The sequence below is a fragment of the Podarcis muralis genome, chromosome 15 (genome assembly GCF_964188315.1).
Source record: "Podarcis muralis chromosome 15, rPodMur119.hap1.1, whole genome shotgun sequence".
Taxonomy (NCBI): Eukaryota; Metazoa; Chordata; class Lepidosauria; order Squamata; family Lacertidae; genus Podarcis; species Podarcis muralis.
In genome coordinates this window covers 33,559,181-33,582,599 of record NC_135669.1, presented here as the reverse complement: position 1 = coordinate 33,582,599, position 23,419 = coordinate 33,559,181, and the positions used below count along the sequence as shown (strand labels likewise).

The window sequence follows — 23,419 nt, the reverse complement described above, 5'->3', positions numbered from 1 at the left end:
AAACAAAAACACGCTTCATTTCTATAATGGGATCAAACTTCATCAGGATACAGGATGTTTGAACCCTACATAAAAAAATGGTAACACAAAAATGCAAAGGAGACCGTTAAAGGCAAACCTTTTTAAATAAATATATGCAGGTTTGGCCTTCAGTCTCCCTCCTGAGTAGGAATGAGGGAGAAAATCGATTCACTTCACATTTAAAGTTAAATATATCAAATTTGCACTTTCCAAAGCAACATGAGAACCAAAATACAGCCGTCCATCAAAATTAGCACCCATCCAAATTTTGTAATGCAGTTGCTGAACAAAAGAACGTTTACAAAAACCCACATATGGGGGGGGGGGGAGAGAATGGGCATAAAAATCAATGTATTGGTGAAAATAACGTCTGAAACTGCATTGCATTAGAAGGAACTGCATGCCAAAATGTGTTAATTAGGACGTATTCACTCTAAAACACTGAAGGAGTTTTCATTCTGCCACCTACAATGGGAGCTTTACTAAGTGTTTTTAAGTGGCATTCAGGCCCTATGAACAACCCTTCTGTCTTTTTCAGCCCTCTCCCCACCATGTTCTTAAAATTTCATAGAATTTTAGAGTTGGAAGGGACCCTAAGGCTCATCTAGTCCAACCCGCTACAACCCTCTCTTTGTCCAATGTGGGTCTCGAACCCACGACCCTGATATTAAAAGTCTCATGCTTATACCTGTGGAGCCATTTATCCCACAGACTTGGCAATAACAGCCAGCAGCCAAATGGTTAAATGCAGAACTCAGCAGCTGTAAATCCAGCTCCTGAGATATCTCTATTTCCCCCATCTCACAGGGCACCGTTTTTTCATATTAAATGGCTGTTTATTTTTCGGCCTTTAGCTTGCAAATGATTAACGAAGGCCAAGGCAGGGAGCTGAAAATAGGATAATTCCGGTGTGCATTCCATTATTTGGTCTCCTGCTATACAGTGCCTCAAGCTGCGCTGATTAATGGAGAGTAGAGGAAGGAATCCATTTATGGCACCACCTCAGGCTCTAGCTCGGCTAGGTGGGGTCTCCCCGATGTCATATGCTCTGCCTAAATGCATGTTGCAAGGAAACAAAACGCAAAGAACACCCAACATGAGGGCTAGCATTCAAGGCTACCTATCACCCAAACTGAACTTACGATCAAATGTTGCGCCCCCTGGGCTCACCTGCCCATCTGACTCCTATCTCGAGGTGGCAGGGTGCAACGAAGAGGGCGACCCATGGTGTATAAAGTTTATGAAATATAATACAGTGGTACCTCTGGTTAAGAACTTAATTCGTTCTGGAGGTCTGTTCTTAACCTGAAACTGTTCTTAACCTGAAGCACCGCTTTAGCTAATGGGGCCTCCTGCTGCCGCTGCGCCGTCGCTGCACGATTTCTGTTCTCATTCTGAAGCAAAGTTCTTAACCCGAGGTAATATTTATGGGTTAGTGGAGTCTGTAACCTGAAGCGTATGTAACCCAAGGTACCACTGTACATATTTGTGGCCTCACTCCCTTGCTGCTTTCCTGGGGGGAGACACAAGGGCCTGTTCTAAAAGCTGTAGAGCGGAGAGCTGTTCTGCAGGCTTCGCATATCTCCCACCATCTTCAAGTCAGCCAGTATCCCATGGCCACAGAGCATCGTTGTTTTTATTGGGCTGGTTTTTTGGAGATTCCCTCTCCCATTTCCCCTCCTTTAAAATTGCATTTGTGCAACCTTTGAGGTTTTGGCCGTCCTGCTGATATCTCCACATAGTGCATGGTTTCTGTTTTGGCTACATCAAGCAATGCCACTCAGACTGTGAGCACTGGAAATTGAAGGATTGGGTTGTTATGCAGAGTGGCTGTAGCCTGTGACTCATAGCTGTTAACTTACAGATTTGAAAATAGGGGAACAACAGCCTCAAAATAAGGGATTTTCCGGGCACAGGTATGTTCAACTTCTGATCCCTTCTGAGCCAAAGGCAGAAAGCCCAGCCAGCAGCCAAACGAAGCCTCATCAATAAGGGACAGCAGCGGGACATGGCACTGGGATAAGGGACTGTCCCGCCAAATAAGGGACACTTGAGAGCTATGCTGTGACTCTCCCTTGTAAGAAACAAGGCAGGCAGATAGGGACTGGCTGAAATTGGTGGGTCGTTGCCCCTAATGGACCAGCTTCCATTGCTCTATCTTCTGCATGAAACAGACTTTCAGATGTTTGAAGATGGCCATCATGCCTCCCCTTAATTTATTCTAAAACATGCTACGCTCTTTCAACCATTCTTTATATTGGAGAGCTTATTATTGGAGAGCACATAGGAAGTTGTCGTCGTCGTCATCATCATCATCATCTTGTCTCTAGTCAGACCATTGTCCATTGAGCCCAGTATTGTCCCCATTATCTGCTTAATCATTATTCTTTCCGTCCCCTACTGCAATTTTTTGGGGAAAAGCTGAAAGCTATTTGGAAAAGGAAGAGTTAAAGTGCTAGTAGATACCTAGAGAGGAAACACGGCCCATAGAGAGAGAGATGGCTAGAGCGGCCCTTCCCTAACCTTGTATCTTTGATTTTTGGACTCAACTCCCATCAAGACTCTGGTGATCAGAGACGATGGGAGCTGTAGTCCAAAAATACACAACTGGTATTGGCCACAATAGCAGCACAACAGGCCATCTAGACCTGGGGAAATTGCACAGCTATTCCATTTTAGCTTTTAAAAAATTGGCGTTTCTAAGCTTGGGAAGAGTTTAAACTGGACAAGGGAAAAATTACCGGTGGGATGTTTCATTCACAGTATGAGATGCCTCATTTTAGAAAGTGAACAACACATGGTTCTTCCACAGGGAATACTAAACACGGAAGCAGGCTGTGTTTCCAGATGTCTCACTGACTGTCATGGTCGCTCTCTGCACACAGTCCAGTTTGCCACGTGTTAAAAATGTGGCCTTCAAAATTGAACAGATCTGGCCTGACCATTGTGGAATAAAGTGGAACTACAGTATTGCTACTAGCCACGATCTGGACCCTGCCCTTTTTTTGTGAATGCTACTGAAGATTGCATTAGTTCTGTCAGCAGCTGCATCACCATGCCTGCTCATCTTCTGATTGACTTAAAGCATCTTTCTTTGGGTGGCAGGAAGCAAGTGACAAGACAAGATGACCTCCTCTACACTGGGAGAAACTCCTAGAAGCCAAGCAGAGGAGCCTGAAATAGGCAACACACACACACACACACACACACACACACACACACACTCTGAGCAAACTGACACTTGCCATTTCTTTTTACAGAACCATAGATTTGTGGCTGTCCAGGCTCCTATTGAGGCCTTCCTCGTGGCCATATGGTCTGTTGTGCCTTAGCTGCAGTAATGGCCTTCATGGAACCTGTTCCCATGGAGGCTGTTTGCTTGCCTCGTAGAGGAAATGAAGTCCCGCTGGCCTCAGCCACTTAATGAACCTTTCCCATATCTAGCAAGTGCCCAGCAGATGGCCAAGCGAATAACTCGGGAGAGGCAATTCCAAAGTCTCTCATTTGATGACACCTTTCTTATTGACTTACTCTCTGTTTCTGCGCTCAAAGCCTTTACAGTACTCTTTTTAACAGTGCACATATTAAGATCTCAGCCACTGATGTGCTTGATCTCCTGCAGAAGGCTGTCATAGCTCTGAAAAAGATGTCTGCAAGGAAGAAGGAGCAGAAGCTCACATTTTCCCAGTAAGCCGGGGTGAGGAATTTCAGGCCTGGTCCTGAATGCAGGACTTCAAGGCCTTCCCAGATTAGTCACAAGGAATTGTAGCTCTGTGAAGGGAACAGGAGTCTCCTAAGAACTGTGCACTGTTAATGAACCACAGCTCCCATAATTCTTTGAGGGAAAACATGATTATTCAAAGTAGTGTTTGTTAGGAGAATTTTTCCTGAAAATGCTGAAGAATTTTCATCAGGATTCTTAGAAAGAAAATCCGCAAGTTGGCTGCAGAAATGTGGAGAATCGAATTAAAGTCTGGGGAAATGAGAAACGGAGAAAACTGAAATTAACAGATCTTCCCATCCTTAATCCACGATAAATTCATAAAATGTGTACACGAAAGGACTGCACACCCACTGGTACTTTGCAGCTACTCAGCCTTGCAGCCTGCAATGTGATTGCAGGACGACTTGATGCACGGGCAGAGGGCACCCGATATGGGAGACCCTGTGGTAGCGAATATCCAAGCAGGCTTGAGACCTGGGCATCTCCCTCTCGTTTTAGAAATCTGATAGTGAGAAACACTATCGGAGCAAGAGGCTTATTTGACCTTCAGTTGAGACGGTGGCAGATTGAGCAGGACGGGCCCAAGGGGGCAGTCAGTGAAGCGAGTGGAAGGAGGTTAGGTCACAGGTCTCCAAACATCCATTCTCTCAGTTCTATAAATACATGGTTTGGTTACTCACTGCATAAGCCTTGGAAAAGGCCTCTTTATTGACACTTCGGCATTCTTTGAAATCTCTTGTTGGAAAGCCTTTCAACTGGAATATATCCAAAGATGGAGAAAGACAGAGGTCTGGGAACCCAAGCCCTGTGAGGAGCATTTGAAAAAGAAAAGCTGAGTGAGTTTAGTGGTATTGTTGAAGGAGGTATTGTTATTTACATTTATATTGCACCTTTCCTCCATGGAGGCATTTGTGGTTCTCCTCCCTCTCTAGTTTGTCCTTCCAACAACCCTGCGAGGTAGTTTAGGCTGAGAGACTGTGACAGGCCCAAGGGCACCTAGCGAGTTTCGTGGCTGCGTGTGGGGGCTTGTGAACCCCGGTCTTGCAAATCCTAGTTCACAGCATGGATGGTAAGAACATCTGCGTCTGACTCTTAGCATCTGGAATAATGGCAAGGTCCAGTTGTACCCAATAATTCAGCAGGGTGGCCTGTCCGTTGCAGGGGAAGCTCTGTGCTTTGTGATGGGCAGCAAAAGCCAACCCCCCCCCCCTATTTTTTCCTAACTCCCCAAGGGACTGAGTCCCCTAAGTCAATTTGGGGTCAATTTGGGAGAGTCAAAATGGTTTCAGGATTGCTCTCCTGTACTATTTCAGGCACGTGGTTTATATACTTATGTATGTGTTTGCCTTGTACAATTTATGAACATTTATTCTACATTTAAGACCTTAGAATTCTTTATAACAGCTATTAGCCCACTTCCAGTCAAGGAATTTTGAGAAAGGTATTGATCTTTGCACTGGGCCCCAAATCTCCTCACTGGTTTTAAACAGCTAGTTGTGTTTCCTAAGAGCAGCGCTAGTGAGAACCCCAGACGCCTGCCATGTTAATTTGATCAGGGGCAAGTTAAGCCCTGTCAGCGAGAGCGAGAGCTTGTCTCACACACAGCCTTCACCGGCTGCCCATGGAAGTCTTCCATCTTTGCATAGCTATATCGACACCCTGCCTTTGCAGCGCATCCCTCAAAGAACCCAAAGAGAGAACTGTTGTTAAGGGTATTGGGAACGATACCTCTGTGAGGGGCAAACTACAGTTCCCATTATTTTTGGGGAGGTAGGGGGAGGAATGTTGTTTAAATATATGGTGTGTGTGTACAGCTGTAGTTAGCATATACATATTTCATGCACATTTCTGTACTGTCCCACATAGTAAGCAAGCTGCCTCAACCTGTACACACGAAACAGTACTTGCAGACGCCTTTGGGGGTTTTAATATCTCTCAGCAGCCCATCAAAACAATCAGAAAATTACTGCCTTGGGCATTGCCACTGTTCCAAAATAAAGGTGGCACCTTATCTGCCCTTCCTAGTACTTGTCATCCAAAAGGAAAACATGCACACACTAATTCAGCCTTCAGTTTGTTGTTTTTTATATCCAGTTGGTTTCTTTTCCCTTCCTCTTCCTTTGTGCATATGTTCTGGATGAGGCCCGAAGGTTTTAAAATCCTTTTCCTGGAAGCCAAGTGTCTTGTTTGCCTCTGTGGTCTTTTTTTCACAGCCAGGATTCCTTTCTGGTTTTTACATTCAAGCCAAGGCGTTTCGAAGGGTCAGAGTTGCACTTAGGCTGTGTACATACTACTGTTTCTTCTGGCTCCAGTGAGCTCCTACTGCTGGCATGTGAAACTGAGGACACATAGCTTTAACCACAATCCATATGTATTGTCTAGCTTCTTGAGAAATGTATAGAATATTCGGGGAAACCGAGACGTATGTTAACCCATGTTGAGAATGGAATGGGGGGGGGGGGATTTAAAAAAAAACAACAGGTCAGAAATAAACAAAGCTCAACAACTTTTATATCTGGATGTTCACTCTCTGAAATATGGCAGCCCTAAAATATAGTATAAATACTAGGGGCTGTTCCCCCGCTAGTTCCATTCACAAGGCATGCTGCTATTCTGCCTCACATTAAATCCCTAAAACTTTCAGATCCCACCCCATGCAACCAGTAAGCTCACTTTTCACCTTCCCAACTCCATTTCTTCATTCACATCCAGTATTGTGATCCGGCACTACACATCTTCCAATGGGGGCTGCGTGATAACAGCCTTACATTTTTATGTATATAGGAAGATATGCAAAATATATTTAAGATCACTAATAAAACATATCATATGCACACAGTTCAATGTTGTTTTATTTATTGCCCTCCACAAATAGGATCTTTATGCTTAAACAGCAACAGTGCTTTTCGCATGGCACCTAAATGTGTATAATGAAGGCACCAGGCAAACCTTCCTGGGGAGAGGATTCCAAAAACGGGGAGCCACTACAGAAAAGACCTTTTCTTGTGTTGCTGCCATGAGGACCTCTCATGGAGGAGGCACACGAAGGAGGGCCTCAGATGATGATCTCAAGGTTTGGTTAGGTTCATATGGATTTACAAGCTTTAATGCTTTCAAATTTAATATTTATTTCGCGATAATTTTTTAAACGCCAGCTTTCCAGTGCTGTGGTAGCTATTATCCTACTTTAATTAAGCTCACTTGGGTCAACATCTTATAGTTCATTTCCTGCAGCCTGATCACAGTAATAACGTGGGGATGATATTTATTTAAGGTGAAAATGAGTCAACAGAGAGAACCTTCGTTAAGCCTAGAAAATCCACAGTAAACCTTTCGGATTTAGCTGCAACCTGCTATGTAATGGAAAGCAATGTTCCAAGTGTCCTTGCAGCCACTGGGCAGGTGAGCGACCAGGTCATGAGCGTAGCCGGGGGGGCACCTTCCCCCCCCCCCAATAAATAAAAATCAATAAAAATACGTGGCAAACTGAGGTTTGCCCCGCCCTAGCAAAAATCCTGGCTACATCCATGGACCAGGTCCTGGGCTCTCAAATTAACTTGCATAGTTTTTCTGGGGGGGGGGTGCATAAAAATGGAGGCTGGTCCATAAGGGTGAATGGAGGTCTGCTCTAGCAACCTAAGCATGACCCCACCTGCCTGCCTGCCTTATATCTGGCCCAAGGCTTGGCAGCAGACATTGGATTCCTCTTTCTTGGTGTTGAGGTAACACAACTCTGTACAACACAACTAGGAGGAGGGTGGGGACAAACTAGATTTAGTAGGCTCTGGGCCTGTCCATAGCTCTGCTTAACGTAGATTGCCTCACGACTCCTTTAATTCTCCTTTGTCCATGTGTCGTTGTGGAATAATAAATGAATGGAAATGAGTTTTATTCTTAGGGAAGGTACGGTGAGGATGACCATGCCTGCCTTAAGACCGATTCTGTGAACAAAGAGGTTCAAAGGAGCCCCAAGGAAGGGCCCCTTTGCAGAACTGTTTCTGCATGTTTTACAACCTGAGTTGTAAATGTCTTGCATCCTGAGATGCTGAGACAAAGCAAACGTTGGACTCACAAGCTTGACTCCCTAAGAGGCTCTTTTCCTGGCTAATGTTACAATTAAGCAAAGAATGTGTTAGAATTAGAATGTTAGCCTTGAATTTAGAGATGACCCGGCATAACAAGGAGAAATAGCAGATGATAGTTTAAGAACTAGTAAAGGTAAAGGGACCCCTGACCATTAGGTCCAGTTGTGGCCGACTCTGGGGTTGCGGCGCTCATCTCGCTTTATTGGCCGAGGGAGCCGGCGTACAGCATGACTAAGTCGCTTCTGGCAAACCAGAGCAGCACACGGAAATGCCGTTTACCTTCCCGCTGGAGCGGTACCTATTTATCTACTTGCACTTTGACGTGCTTTCGAACTGCTAGGTTGGCAGGAGCTGGGACTGAGCAATGGGAGCTCACCCTGTTGCGGGGATTCGAACCGCCGACCTTCTGATTGGCAAGTCCTAGGCTCTGTGGTTTAACCCACACTGCCACCCGCATCCCATAGTTAAGAACTAGTACTCTTCTTCAAATGCTTCATGAATATTATAAAACACACCCCTATTGTAAATACTGCTAATTTGAATGGACATGGGATGTATGTTATTGCTGGGGGTACCAGTTTTACATGTTTAGGAGCAAACATGATGTAGGCGGATCGGGAAGCCTGTAAACTGCAATTTCTTAACCATTAGGAATTGTAGTAGGGATATTTGAACAGTCTTGGGGTATAAATTATCTGTGATGTGAACTGGAATGTGCAATTCCCTCTTTCCAGCATGAGTTGGGGGGTTCTTTGCCCACAGTACTGTGTCAACAACAATAAATCTCCTTCTGCTTGATCGTGGTGTAGACTCCTTCTTTCAAAGAGAAATTTGAATCCTTCTGGGAAAGATCCCTGGGTCAGATTTGTCCAACTATCCTTCTCCTCCATCTGCTGCTGTCCCACAGTTTTTTTCTGCCCTAAATCCAGAGATGTCTTATGCTTTGAAAATCCAAATAGGAAAAAAGCGACATTGATCGCATAGGGAATGTCCGGATAATAGGGAAGAGAAATCTGGAGGGCGGTGGACTTTGCGTTAGGAGGAAAACAGAGCTTTGAACATTTCTTTCCCACCAAATTTGATACAGGGAAAAAGAGGTCTGTTGTGCACCTCCTTAGTCCACAACTTCATGCCAGAGTGTCCTCCCTCCTAAATGACCAGAAGCGTTGTGTGTGTGCGCCTGTGTAATGATATGGGATTAAAGCATTAGTTGGCTAATTGCACTGATTAAAGCCTATAACTGCTTCCCACCCCTGGCAGAATGTTGTGAGGCAGGATGTGGTGGTGGAGGTGCTGGAAATCTCTCTAATGTAGAAGAAGGCCGTAACTCAGTGGCAGAACGTCCCCTATTCCATCCTTTGCCGTCTCCAGGTAGGGCTGAGACCCAGGCAAGCCACTGCCAGTCAGGGTGAATGAAACTGAGCAAGAGGAAACCTTTTCCAGACCCATGAGGACTAGAATCTTAAAAAGGTCTTAGGGCTGAATCCCTGGCGTTTCCCAGGTAAGCCTGGGAGAGACCCACGCGGGAGACAATGCCAGTGGTCTGACTCTGCATTAGGCACCTTCCTGTGGTGAATCAGTGTGTTCTGGGGGTAATTTGTATCATGCTACAGCCGTGGAGAATCTTTATTTGTATTTCCCCCCCTCCTTTTGTCCAGTACAGGCAGCAGTGACCCTTACTGCATTGTGAAAATTGACAATGAAGCCATTATCAGGTAAGTGGTGAACATTAGAACACCCCCTCCCTCCCTTTCTCTCTCTATCCCTCTCTCCTTGCTCTGCAAATCAGAGGAAAGGGGCCAAAATCTGGACTTAATCCAAGCATACTTCTCATGAGTTACCCCTTGCATTTCAGATTGTGTATGACAGGGGTAGGCAACCTAAGGCCCGGGGGCTGGATGCGGCCCAATCACCTTCTCAATCCGGCCCGTGGATGGTCTGGGAATCGGTGTGTTTTTACATGAGTAGAATGTGTCCTTTTATTTAAAATGCAACTCTGGGTTATTTGTGGGGCACAGGAATTCGTTCATTTTTCCCACCAAAATATAGTCCGGCCCACCACATGGTCTGAGGGACTGTGGACCGGCCCATGGCTGACAAAGGTTGCTGACCCCTTTTCCTTTTAAGCACCTGGTCCTTTTTATCTCTCCCTTCCTCCCACCAGGACAGCCACTGTGTGGAAAACACTATTTCCTTTCTGGGGCGAAGAATACGAAGTCCACCTCCCCCCCACCTTCCACTGCGTGTCATTCTATGTCCTGGACGAAGATGCACTCAGGTATGACATCACTTCCTGCGGAGATGAGGCTCTTCCTCCTGGCTCTCCTTTTTAACGGCGCTGCATCTACGCAGCAAGTTATTGTGGACTCCATGCTTCTAGTGCACGCAAGCTTTGTGGAGCGTCTTCGCAACACCATCCTCATTGAAATGCCACACATACCCCTCATTTTACTCGCATTTACCCTTTCGGCAGAAATTTCAATACGTTCAAAATAAATATATGTGGAAGTGATAAATCTGGAAAACATAGTGCCTTGCACCTTAAAAGCTGCAGTGGTAAACATTTCTTAAGTTTTCTTTTCTGTAAATAAATAAATGAAATAAATGAATAAATGTGCTACTGCTAAGCTTGGGTCTGCTGACACCTCCCTGTTGTGTGTGGCTGGTGCCATTTCTATATATATATATATATATATATATATATATATATATATATATCACTATTTATTTAAAATAATAATCTTTTTTAGATAATTTTTTATTAGTTTTCAATTACAATAATCAAAAGCCTCATTATAACAATGCCAAATTATTATACAATTACTAATCCCAATCATTCAGATGCCAAATTATATAATTTAGGTGGCCTCCCGCGTGCTATAATTGATGGTTTGATGATTTACCCAGTACTTTATTTAAAATAATAATAATCAGAGCGGTTTACATCAATTGTACATAAAACCATGCAATAAAGACCATATTTAAAAAAAGCTAAAAAAAAAACTATTGTGGGAAGATGTATTCTTAATGGCCTGCATAAGCCTGATGGAATAGAAAAGCTTTCAGCATGTATTTGAAAGTCGAAACAGAAGGCGCCTGCTGAATCTGTATTGGCAGAATGTTCCACATTACTGAGCGGATGAGAGTACAGCGTCCCTGATAGAGGGGCCGGCTGGCCAGGCCTGGATATGTACCTTTTGCTACCTGAGGTGAAGGACAAGATTGTAACCCCCCCCACCCCGTAACACAAGATGGTATCCCACCTCCCTGTACAGAATCTGACCTGGTTGCCAATTGAAACATGAACATCACAAGATCTCCCACTTTATCTGTGGGGTTCAGGGGAATGGCGGGTAGGCTGTTGCCACTCCCAGTATCCGCTGCCTGAAGCAGGCACATCACTCTGCCTGGGGCAAGGACCGGCTCCACACTCATCCTCTTAGGAATTATGTGCAGGGAAGCAGAACCCCAACCCCAAGGCAGCCTCTTCCACTGCCAAGAAGTTCTTTTACCATTTGGAAATAACATTCTGGGGAAAGGTGTCTGTTCCTAGTGCTAAAAGGAAAAGGAGTAGCATTGGGAGAGGGTTTCTCAGATGGGTCGCCAGGAAAGGTTGTTGCAACAAATGTCTTCAGGTGATACTGTGGGTTTCAGTGTGAGACAATCTCCATCTCTTGCCTCCTGTCCAATTTCAGTTCTAGTCCAGATCAGTAAAACCTGAAATGCCCCAGACTTATACTCTCTGGTTTCTTGGATATCCCATTTAGCCTTACGTTTTTTGTTTTCCTTTCTCGTGCCAGCCGGGACGACGTCATCGGGAAGGTCTGCATCACCCAAAGCCTGTTGGCTGAGCACCCAAAAGGTGAGATTATTCCCTCTGTTGGGAGACGTAACTAATTTTGAATGAGTAAATTGAACAAATTTGGTGCACGGTCCCTGCACCAAAAAGTCAATATCTGCAGATGGAGTAACTAAAGCAGGTGAACCTCCCATTTCTTTCCCATTTTCTTTACCTTCCCCCCTTATTCTTAGTAAACAAGGATGTTTGATGGATAACAAATTTGGCTACGAATTGTAACATCACATTCATTTTTTTAAAACAGTGTTTCTGGCCATACAAAGAGTGCCTTTAAACACATGGGACCGATTACCTGAACCTCGAGATGCATGTGAACTCTGCACAACCCAGTCTTGACTGTGCTGTGCAAACTCTCATACTGTAACTGCTGCTCATGATCAGCTATACAGCGAGGGGAGGGGAATGTGCAAATTAAATGCAGATATGTAGATATTCCTGTTTTGCACAATTTATTCCAAACACAGACTGTAGGAGTGAGGGGATCCCCTAGCTAATATCCTCTGCTATTCATGCATATTCTAAATTCAGCTGCTTCTCCCTCCAATTCATATAGGTCCCATTTCTCTCGCTTTGTGTTATCCTTGTGGGTCTGAACCCAGAACAGGTTTGAGGGCAGCAGTCAAGAACTGGATCCCAGGTAGATCTCCTGCTCCCACCCACTTCCATCTCCTTATCTGTCTACCTTCCTAGACAGTAGCAAAAGAGAGGACGTGATCTGCTTGCTCAAGGATCAGGGGATATCTTGGGAGGCCCAGTGACTCATCTTTGGGATGGAGGCGGAGAGAGAGATTGCGTCTGAGAAAAGAATCTTCCTCTCTTGACCTTTGGGGCGGTTTCTGCCCAGTAACTTAGATGCTTTTCCAAGATTTAGAGGTGATGGTTGCTTTCTTGGCCGTAGGCCTGGGTTCAGGGGTCTCCTAGAGAACAAATCCCTGAGCTGACTGTGTAAATATTGCAATGTTTTCATGTGGTTTTGTGGGTCAGCTACGCAGGTTATTCATCTCTCAAGAAGACAGCAGGCCCTCTAACATCTCACAGAGCACACTTGTAATGCCACAGTTCTTTGTGAGTTGCTCCACTATGATGTTGTTGTTTAGTCGTTTAGTCGTGTCCGACTCTTCGTGACCCCATGGACCAGAGCAGGCCAGGCACTCCTGTCTTCCACTGCCTCCCGCAGTTTGATCAAACTCATGCTGGTAGCTTCAAGAACACCATCCAACCATCTCATCCTCTGTCATCCCCTTCTCCTTGTGCCCTTCATCTTTCCCAGCATCAGGGTCTTTTCCAGGGAGTCTTCTCTTCTCATGAGGTGGCCAAAGTATTGGAGCCTCAGCTTCACGATCTGTCCTTCCAGTGAGCACTCAGGGCTGATTTCCTTAAGAATGGAGAGGTTTGATCTTCTTGCAGTCCATGGGACTCTCAAGAGTCTTCTCCAGCACCATAATTCAAAAGCATCAATTCTTCAGCGATCAGCCTTCTTTATGGTCCAGCTCTCACTTCCATACATCACTACTGGGAAAACCATCGCTTTTACTATGGACCTTTGTTGGCAAGTAGAGACATCACCTTGCTCCACTATAGTTTATTATTATTATTATTATTATTGGTTGCAGGTATTCATATACCGTTTTTCATCAAATGAGATACATTTATGAGGAAATCAGAGAACAGAATTAAACAGTGCAGTATATCAGCCTTTGACAGCCTAGTTTCCTCTAGAGTCTAGAGCAGAGGTAGGCAACTTAAGGCCCGGGGGCCGGATGTGGCCCAATCGCCTTCTCAATCCAGCCCACAGACAGTCCAGTAATCAGTGTGTTTTTACATGAGTAGAATGTATCCTTTTATTTAAAATGCATCTCTGGGTTATTTGTGGGGCATAGGAATTCATTCTGAGTTTTTTCTAAATATAGTCCAGCCCACCACATGGTCTGAGGGACGGTGGACCGGCCCACGGCTGAGAAAGGTTGCTGACCCCTGGTCTAGAGGTTTTAGACTACAGGTCCCATTTTTGTTTTTGTTTTTTCTCATGGCATTTAGGTAAAAAAAGAAGAAGCAGATATTCTATGCATTGTGTTGTAGGCTGGCAATGAAGAATTGAATCCAATGCTTCTTTGATGAAAATAGGGACGTCTTATTCCATCATCATCATTTTATTATTTAAACCCAACCCATCTGATTGGGTTGCCCCAGCCAATATGGGTGGTTTCCAACGTATATAAAAACATAATAAAGCTTTAAACATTAAAAAAACTTCCCTATACAGGGCTGCCTTCATATGTCTTCTAAAGATTGTATAGTTACTTATCTCCTTGGCTCCCCGGGGGGGGGGGGTGTTGTTGCATAACTCCATACCCTCCAACATTTCTGTGATGAAAATAGGGGCATCCTGAGGAAAAGTGGGACATTCCAGGATCAAATCAGAAACCTGGACAGCTTCTGTGAATCCGGGACTGTACCTGGAATATAGGGACATTTGGAGGGTCTGCGATGAACAGAACAGACCAATAAATTGGAGCAGGTGGTCCATTCATTTTGTGTGCATCACAGTCTTGCATCACTGCAGCAGTTGCATTCTGTTCATTGACAACATTGCATGACTGACTCTTCCCTGTCTGCAGCTAATGAGAGACTTCCTTTTTCTGCTGCATTTCTAGGTCTGAACTTTAAAATGCTGTGTCTGTGTGCTTTTGCTTTGGGGTTTTTTCACCAGCACTCCCCCCCCCCCGCCCATGAAAACATGCTCTTTACCACTGAATCGGACCAAATGGCAATCCGTGAAAAATCTGAATTGAAGTTTGTTTTCCGACTTAGCGTTAAAAAGGAGGTTTTCCTGGGGAAAGTGCCAAAAGTAATAAAAAATAAAAGTGCTCAGGCACAGAGCTTTAAAGTGCCAACCTCTGCCTAGAAAGCGCAGGGCAAAAGGTAACTCTTTCCTGGCATAGGCAAGTCCCAGCACATTTACTGGCTCGTTCCAGTAAATGGGATGGAAAAGATGGACAGGGTGACAACAGTGCCAGATTTATGTATAAACTAAACAAGCTTATAGCTTAGGGCCCCACTCTCTTGGGGGCCCCAAAAAATTTAAAGGAAAAAAAACTGGATGTACATTTCCAAAATATAAGATGAAAAAATAAAATAAAACCTACATACAGCAACAGTGTTTTGTGTTGTGTAGGCTCCTATGATGTAAGTAATGGGCCCTGCCTGCTAGCCTGCTCCCTAAAATATCACTGGTTTGCTCATTTCTATATATAGGGTCCCTACATTCTGCATGGACTGGTTGCATGGTGACATGTGCAAATGGCTTTAGATGCCTATTAGGTTCATAAATTACCATATAGCGTATATTCAACACAAAAAACAGTGACAATTTGTTGTTGACAAAGAACAGCTGGACCTATAAAGGGCCCTGTTACCTTCAGTAGCTTAGGGCCACCTCAAATCTAAATCCGGCCTGGACTAGTGGCAAGAGGACTAAGAGCTAAGGAAGACTCCAGAGTCAGAATAAAATGTCAAAGAAGTTTTTAACAGTCTCCAGCTGTGTACACACTCCTGTTTAATCCGCATCCAGTGTGCTCCCACTGCTGGTTTGGGAAGCGGCGAACACACAATGTTAGCCAATATCCATATCTCTCCTGTTGCATCTTAGGAAATATGCATATTTATTTTGGTCAATAACTAGTAGAGTTCTTAGGAAATATTTTACATTGTATTTTTGTGTTGTGAACTAACCTGAGATCTATGGATGAAGGGCGGTATACAGCAATATTTTTTTTAAAAAGTAGTATAAACACTGACAACTGGGAAACACTGGCCTGCGAGTGCTCCAAATGGAGAACAACCTTTACCAAAGGTGTCATGGACTTTCAGGACCCTTGAACTCAGGACAAAGGGGAGAAACGTGCTAAGAGGAAGGCACGCTTGGCAAAACCTCACCATGACCAACTCCTGCCTGGAAACCTATGTCCCCACTGTGGAAGGATGTGTGGATCCAGAATTGGCCCCCACAGTCATTTATGGACTCGCTGTTAAAACCATGTTCATGGAAGACAATCTTACTTGACTACAAGTGATCGCCAGAGAATAAGACGATAGATTTTTAAAAGTAAAAAATAAAATTTGTGGTGTGGTTTTCAACAAATCAGCTTCGACCGGAACTGAGAAAAATAACAATCTATCTGTGCTTCCAGCTGGTAATGTGCAATCAACCTTCATGACCCTTGTGGTCCTTTTCCAGCTCTATGATTCTGTGATCTTCTTTGACCCTGTGCCATCCCTGTGAGGGTAGGGCACGGTTGCCCCTGAGTTGAAAATCTTGTGCTTCCTTCTCCCTGTCTCTGTTCCCAGGCTATAATGGCTGGCTGAACCTCACCGAAATTGACCCAGACGAGGAAGTTCAGGGGGAAATCCATCTCCAGATTGAGATCGTTGACAGCGGTGCCGTGAGAAAGCTGCGCTGCACTGTGTTTGATGCCAGGTAAGGCTGTGCTGTGCCAGAGACGAGGTCGCAGGGCAAGGGTTTGCAACCTCCCCTCCCCTGTGACTTTATGCCATCCAGCCCTCCGTCTGATTTTAAGATGCCTCCACAAGCTGTAAAGCCAGGCCCTTTGGCAGGAGCAATCTGTCCCTCTTCCCCCACAAAGACTCCTTGGAACTGTAGCTTACCCCTCACAGAACTACAGCTTTCAGCATCCTTGACAAACTACAATTCCCAGGATTTGTTTGTTTGTTTGTTTGTTTATGCTTTTCAGGTTTATACATTTCACTAAGTTTACAATCATTTTGACATTTCAAAACTTGGCTTCCTTCTCCCTCTTTCTGCGGTTCCTTAAATTTATTTTTAATACCTTCCACATATCCAGATTAACGTAACTTGCTCATTTATTCATTTACCCGTATTTTTCGCTCTAACACGCACCCGACCATAACACGCACGTAGTTTTTAGAGGAGGAAAACAAGAAAAAAAATATTCTAAACAAAACAGCGGATGTATGATTTTTGTGGTTCATGCTGTGGCCACAGACATGTGATCTGACAGTGAGTTTGGAGTAGCCCAATGCAAAAATCCTGAGGATCCATGTGGATCCATGCTTTGTAACCACGTTTTTGCACCACTGCGGCCCCAGGCAACAGTGGGTGCGTAATTTTTTTGGTGCAAGATGTAGCCATGGACATGCTATGTGGTCTGATGGTGAATTTGGGGTGACCCAGTGCAAAAATCCTGAGGATCCATGTGGATCCGTGCTTTGTAACCACGTTTTAAGTGGGGAGGGAAGGAAAAGCACTCAAGGGACAAGGAGCACGCATGGGGTGTGTGGAGAAGGATGCTGCTAATAATGCTATTTAGCGAGCTGAGTGGGGAGGAGAGAGGGACAGAGAGCCTGCTTGCTTTAAAGGAGCCAACCGGACAGGAGCCGCTTACACTCGTGTAAGCGGCTCCTCTCCTCTCCCGCTTTGCTCCTTTAAAGCAAGCAGGCTCTCTGTCCCTCTCTCCTCCCCACTCAGCGGCTCTTCTCCCGCTTTGCTGTTTCAAAGCGAGCCACGGAGGAGGGAAGGAAGGTGAACCATGGATCCTCTGCTCACGACTGCAGCAGATCCCCCCGCTATCCATAGCCATTCGCTCCATAACACGCACAGACATTTCCCTTTACTTTCTAGGAGGAAAAAAGTGAGTGTTATGGTGCAAAAAATACGGTACTTTAAATATATACTCTGGTCAAACTGCAGGTTATTACAATAATCATGCCAATGTTCTTATCTGTTTACAATTTACCTGTAAATATTCAATAAACCATTTCCATTCTTTGATAAAAAGTTTGTTATCTTAATTTCTTATTTTTCTGGTAAGTTTTGCCATTTCTGCATATTCCGTAAGTTTTTGTATCCATTCCTCCTTTGCTGGGACTTCTGCTTATTGCCATTTTAGGGCGAGTAACATTCTTGCCGCTGTAGTCACATACATGAATAAGTTTCTATACAGTTTTTGTAGTTTTGCCCCTATAATTCCTAAAAGAAAAGCTTCTGGGTTGTTGTTTTTTACAAATGTTATATTAAACATCATTTTCAATTCATTACATATCAATTCATTACATACCCAGCCAGATGGCCGGGGTATAAATAATAAATTATTATTATTAAATTATTATTTCCCAGTAAGCTTTAACCTTACTATAAGGCCACCGCATATGATAAAAAGAGCCTTCTTTCTCTTTACATCCCAGGATTCCTTGTTGGAGCTCATTTGCTTTGAATGTGTGGCATTTGCACAATCTGAGTCAGTCCACCGGCCCTTGCAACTCAGTCTTGCCTACAGCAGCCTTCTTGGGTTTCTGTCCTGGCTCCCAGGTCTACTCAGAGATGCTGGAGATTGGACCTGGGGCCTTCTAGATGCAGAGCATGCACTCTGCCACTGAGCTACTCTGTGTGGAGTCTGTCCCTCTCCCCCCCCCCCAGAGGATCAAGCCAAGCCCTTTGTCAGGGAACATTCTGAGCCCTCTCTAATTGCAAGAGCCCTTAATCATAGGGGATTGGCTGACTGAAGGAATGAGCTGTGCCGTTCCTTTAAGAAGAACAGAGGGAACACAGGGCGGTGATGCTGGGTCAGATAGACAGCCCTTCCAGCCTATTAATAAAAATTATTAATGATTTCGGTGCATAGCACTTGTGAAAGTGCTTCCCATAAATTTTCTTGCTCTAGAGCTGGAGCAGTACAGCAGCTAAGAGACCGAGCCCTCACGTGGATTTTATTTGTCATTTTTATTTATTTATTTTAGTCAAATTTTTGTTGGCAATATATTTTATATTCCAAATTTCCCATATAATACATAATCATTTTTTCTTTTATTGACTTCCCATCCCATTTTCCATGGTGTTTTTTTTATTCTTCCCCTTTGTTGCACCCTATCTTTCTTCTTTTATATCATAACCACAATACAATAATCTCTCATTCTTTCTGTTGCTCATTGTTCGAATCGTGCTCACGAATTCATCATACTATAATATTTCTTCAAACAGCCTGAAAAAGGCTTGCATTCCTCCTTAAAGCAATCATCGTTTTAGCTGTTAACTTTGCAGATTCAGTCTAGTCCATTGCTTATCCATTCTTCTTTGGAACTTCTTCTTTTCATTTCTGTGCATAAAGAATCCTAGCTGCTGTAGTTGCACACATAAATAACCTAACCATCTCTTTTTTGGACTTCTATCCTTATAATCCCTAGATACGTTAGTCAATTTTTAAAAAAGTCTATATCCCACCTTTGCTCAAAGGGGCTCAAGTCGTCGTGCGTGGGCTCTCCCTCTCTCCCTGTTGCCCTCACAACAACCCTGTGGGGTAGGCTGGGCTGAGAGACTGTGACTAAACCAAGGTTACCCAGTGAGCATCATTACTGAGTAGGGATTTGAATTCTTCCAGGCAGCTTTTGGCAAACGAGCCTCTCTCTCCTGGCCTCAGCCCCCTTCCCTGTTTGCAAAATGGAGAATAATGCTGATGTACCTTACAGGGTTGTTTTTGCTTTTATTTAAATTTGCCTTCTGCCAAGTCAGACCTGTAGTTCTAGCTGAGACCCATCTAGCTCCGATTGTCCGTTCATTGACTGCTAGCGGCTGTCCAAGATCCCCAGCTGGGGAATGAATCGGGGATCTTCTTCATGCAAAGCTCTGCTGTAATACAAATGCCGAACCCACTTTGACCAGGGTGCTCATTTGTATTAAAAATCAGAGGGGGGGCGGGCAGGGAAATCAACCAACATAATTGCATAGCTGGTATGAAACAGCGCAGGAGGATTCATGGTTTTGTGGTGGGCACAGCAAAGATGAGACGGAAGGCAAAGTTCAGGCTTGCGAGGGTGTAGCTGGGAATGGCTGATCATTGCTGCTGTGCAAGCGGAAGATCTGGCGATGTGAGTCAGAGATGCGTTTTTATAAAGCAATAAACTTTCCCAGTGTTCCTTTCTTTACTGTCTCACGGTATCCACCAGTTCTCTGCTGGAAATAATCCTTTCATTAAAATGAAACTCACAAACTCGGTGGGAGAAAAACATTGGACGTTCAAAAGGAAGCCTGTGCAGAGTGACGCTGTGTTTGAATGCTGGGTTCCCAGAAGAGGGTGCAAAGCCATATGTCAAGGGTGTTGTTTAGTCGTGTCCGACTCTTCGTGACCCCATGGACCAGAGCACGCCAGGCACTCCTGTCTTCCACTGCCTCCCACAGTTTGGTCAAACTCATGCTGGTAGCTTCGAGAACACTGTGCAACCATCTCGTCCTCTGTCGTCCCCTTCTCCTTGTGCCCTCCATCTTTCCCAACATCAGGGTCTTTTCTTCTCATGAGGTGGCCAAAGCACTGGAGCCTCAGCTTCAGGATCTGTCCTTCCAGTGGGCACTCAGGGCTGATTTCCTTCAGAATGGAGAGGTTGGATCTTCTTGCAGTCCAAGAGTCTCCTCCAGCACCATAATTCAAAAGATTCAATTCTTCGGCGATCAGCCTTCTTGATGGTCCAGCTCTCACTTCCATACATCACTACTGGGAAAGTGGGGGTGTTAAGGGATGATGATACTACAGAAGAATGTTAGAAAACAGCAACCCCACCCCTTTGACTGAAAGAGAAAATGTGGGGAGCAATTTAGGGGAGCCATGACAGCGTGACGGAGATTGTGACGCCATGTGCCATCCAAGAGACTTTTAAATTTTTGTTCATTCTTTGTTTATGTGCTTTCTTCCGAGCCTCAGATCTAAAAGTGCCCAAATTTGCTCATTCTTCAGCTTGCTGTATAGCCTTCGCTGTTTCTCTTATGTAAAGCTACGTAACTGAGGTTGCGAATAAGGTTATGAGTAATAGGCCGAACCAAGGCATTTTGTGGAAGGAAATCGCAACCCCACCCTCAAATAAAGGCAGGCTGTGTACACACCATATATTTAAAGCACACACACCACACCCCTGCTGGGAATTTGAGGGGTAAACTACAGTTCCCAGAGTTCTTTGGGGTGGGAAATGTGCTTTAAATGCACCTGTCAGTTTGGGTTTCTCTGTTCCTCAGTTTTTCAGTCTTAACTTCAGTTTGCAACATTTCCACGTCAGTCTGTGGAATGTTTTTTTCCAAGTCCTCACAAAAAATCAAAAGCATTTTAATGCACATTCCTTCTAATATACACATGTATGGATTTTGCCTAATACACCCATATTTTTTGCAAGCAGTGTCCAATGAACAGCACAGGAAGTGTGCCTGGGTTAATTAACCCTTCACATACACTGATTCCAGGGGACGAACAGCGGCTAAGCCACATTTGAACACACCTGAGTCTAGCTGTTAACCTAACGGAGGGTTTCAAAAAGTGAAAATCCACTCACAACATTTGTTGAGCTTTTTGTGGGAGGGCAAAGTTGTTCAACTTCTTTTTTTTTCCTTCAAAATCTCCCCCCCCCCATTTTTTTGCAGTTTTTGAACTATTTTTAAGGATTTTTGCCAAAAAACCACCACTTCTGACATGGATTGCCCCGGACATTTTAACCGATTTTTGGAAATTCCGCCTAAGAGCTATTTCCGACAGATGAATCCCAGGTGTGTCCGGAAAATCCCAGACATATGGCAGCCCTGCTTAATGTACCAGTTCTAATCAAATCCTAACATTTATTAAACCCCAAGCATTTGGCACCCACAGATCTATAACAATATCCTCCTTCCTCTCTCTTTCTTTCCTTCCTTCACAGAGATTTGGCCCGGAAGGACAGAAATGGAGCCTCTGATCCCTTCGTCAGAGTCCGCTATAATGGCAAGACGCAGGAAACTTTGGTGAGCTCCAGCTGTAAGGAGAACAAGGTTCCGGGGTGGGGGTGGGGGTAGGGGAAGGGCTACATAAGGCATTTAAGGGCAGGTCCATGCCAGGCACAGAAAGTATGTGGCTCTCCCCCACAAAGAGCCACGGGAACTGTAGTTTAAGGCCTTGTTGGGAATGACAGCTCTGTAAGGGTGAAACTACCGTTCATGGGATCGTTTAGAGTGGGGAGCTGTGAGCTTTAAATGTGTGGTGTGGATCTGCGCTCTGGAGAGGCAGCCTGCCAAATATATCCCACTCTCATATTTGTTTCCCCAGCCTTAAGTCCAGATGGGCAGGGTACAAATTGGTTACGAACTTAATTCGTTCCAGAGGTCCGTTCTTAACCTGAAACCGTTCTTAACCTGAGGTACCACTTTAGCTAATGCGGCCTCCTGCTGCCGCCGCACAATTTCTGTTCTCATCCTGAGGTAAAGTTCTTAACCCGAGGTACTACTTCCGGGTTAGTGGAGTCTGTAACCTGAAGTGTTTGTAACCCGAGGTACGACTGTAATAAAATTATTATGATGATCACTGGACATTAAGTCCTGTATAAGCCTAGGCAAGTGGGGCCCAAAACAGCAGAATGTCCCAGTGTGAAGCGTTCTAGTTCAGGATACAGTGGTACCTCAGGTTACATACGCTGCAGGTTACATACGCTTCAGGTTACAGACTCCGCTAACCCAGAAATAGTGCTTCAGGTCAAGAACTTTGCTTCAGGATGAGAACAGAATTCGTGCTCTGGCAGTGCGGCGGCAGCAGGAGGCCCCATTAGCTAAAGTGGTGCTTCAGGTTAAGAACAGTCTCAGGTTAAGTACGGACCTCCGGAACGAATTAAGTACTTAACCTGAGGTACCACTGTACTCCTTTTCATTCCTCCTCCCAACTGGCTTTCCATTCCCTGTTCACTCAGTGTATGAGTCCCCATTTGACTGTTTTTCTCGTACCGCTTTTATTATCTCCCCCCTCCCTTCTCAAAAGAAAGATATTTGGCACTTCAGCAAATTTGGGGAATTGCTGGTCCCTCTCTTTGGCTACATAAGGACCAGGGCTCAAAATAATGGAGGTCATTTTTAGCACACACAAAGGGAAACTGCCCCAAACATTGCAGGTGTGTGTGTCTTGGGAAGAACCTTCAAAGCTCTCTTTTTTCAAGAAGTCCAAAATGAGGCTCCAGCTGGCACAATAGGGGAGTGGTCAAGTGGGAGAGTGAATGGGCATGTGTCCCTCTCTCCAATCCTCTCTTTTCTAGCCACTTCATTCCATCCAGTGTTATGAGTTTGGGCGGGTCAGTCTGGATGACATCCTTGGGTCCCCAGCAGGCTCCTCCTCCTGTTCTCACCAGCATCTTTTAAAGAATTTGCTTTCGGGAGGAAGAATTTGCTTCCTTTATTGCCTTTGCCTGTCGTCCAGGTGATCAAAAAATCTTGCTACCCAAGGTGGAACGAGACCTTTGAATTCGACCTGGACGAGTCGGCGGTGGAGAAGCTCTGCGTCATCGAGGTCTGGGATTGGGATCTCGTCAGCAGGAACGATTTTCTGGGGAAGGTGAGCAGCAGGGAAAGAGGGCTTGGAAGAAGACAGACATTTAAATGTTCTCCTAGCAAGGGGATAGTCCTGTTCAAAGGCCGATCTCTTCGGTTTTCTGCCTTTGCCTTCTGTGTACGTTTTTAAAAGGAATCCCCGCTTTCAGCAGATGGGGGAATAAACATTTTAAAATCAAATACGATTGCAGCAAGCATAGAGATATGGAAAAGGCTGGAGTGACGGGCAGATGGGAAAGACGGTCCTACATTTGGCGTGCCTCTTGTACACTGCCCTGTGCAATTGGAGGGCGGCTTATAAATGCTTCTCACATATAAAACTAAATGGAAAAAGCTGCCGCTCAGGGAATGCAGCTCTCAACAGAGAAGAGCTCTGT

The 23,419-nt window shown here is 44.7% G+C and overlaps 1 protein-coding gene across 2 annotated transcripts in view; it reads left to right on the top strand.

Annotated features, from left to right (window-relative positions):
- The window catches only part of LOC114585364 (ras GTPase-activating protein 4), a 53,124-nt gene that overhangs the window by 13,190 nt on the left and 16,515 nt on the right, over positions 1-23,419 (top strand). Inside the window, exons 2-7 of one of the 2 annotated variants that reach the window (XM_028707938.2) lie at positions 9,489-9,545; positions 9,995-10,108; positions 11,631-11,692; positions 16,037-16,166; positions 21,395-21,476; positions 22,912-23,046. In XM_028707938.2, the coding sequence (XP_028563771.2) occupies positions 9,489-9,545; positions 9,995-10,108; positions 11,631-11,692; positions 16,037-16,166; positions 21,395-21,476; positions 22,912-23,046 (580 nt within the window). Of the gene's footprint in view, positions 1-9,488; positions 9,546-9,994; positions 10,109-11,630; positions 11,693-16,036; positions 16,167-21,394; positions 21,477-22,911; positions 23,047-23,419 lie in introns of those variants that run through there. The other variant, XM_077919952.1, reaches the window with a different exon arrangement.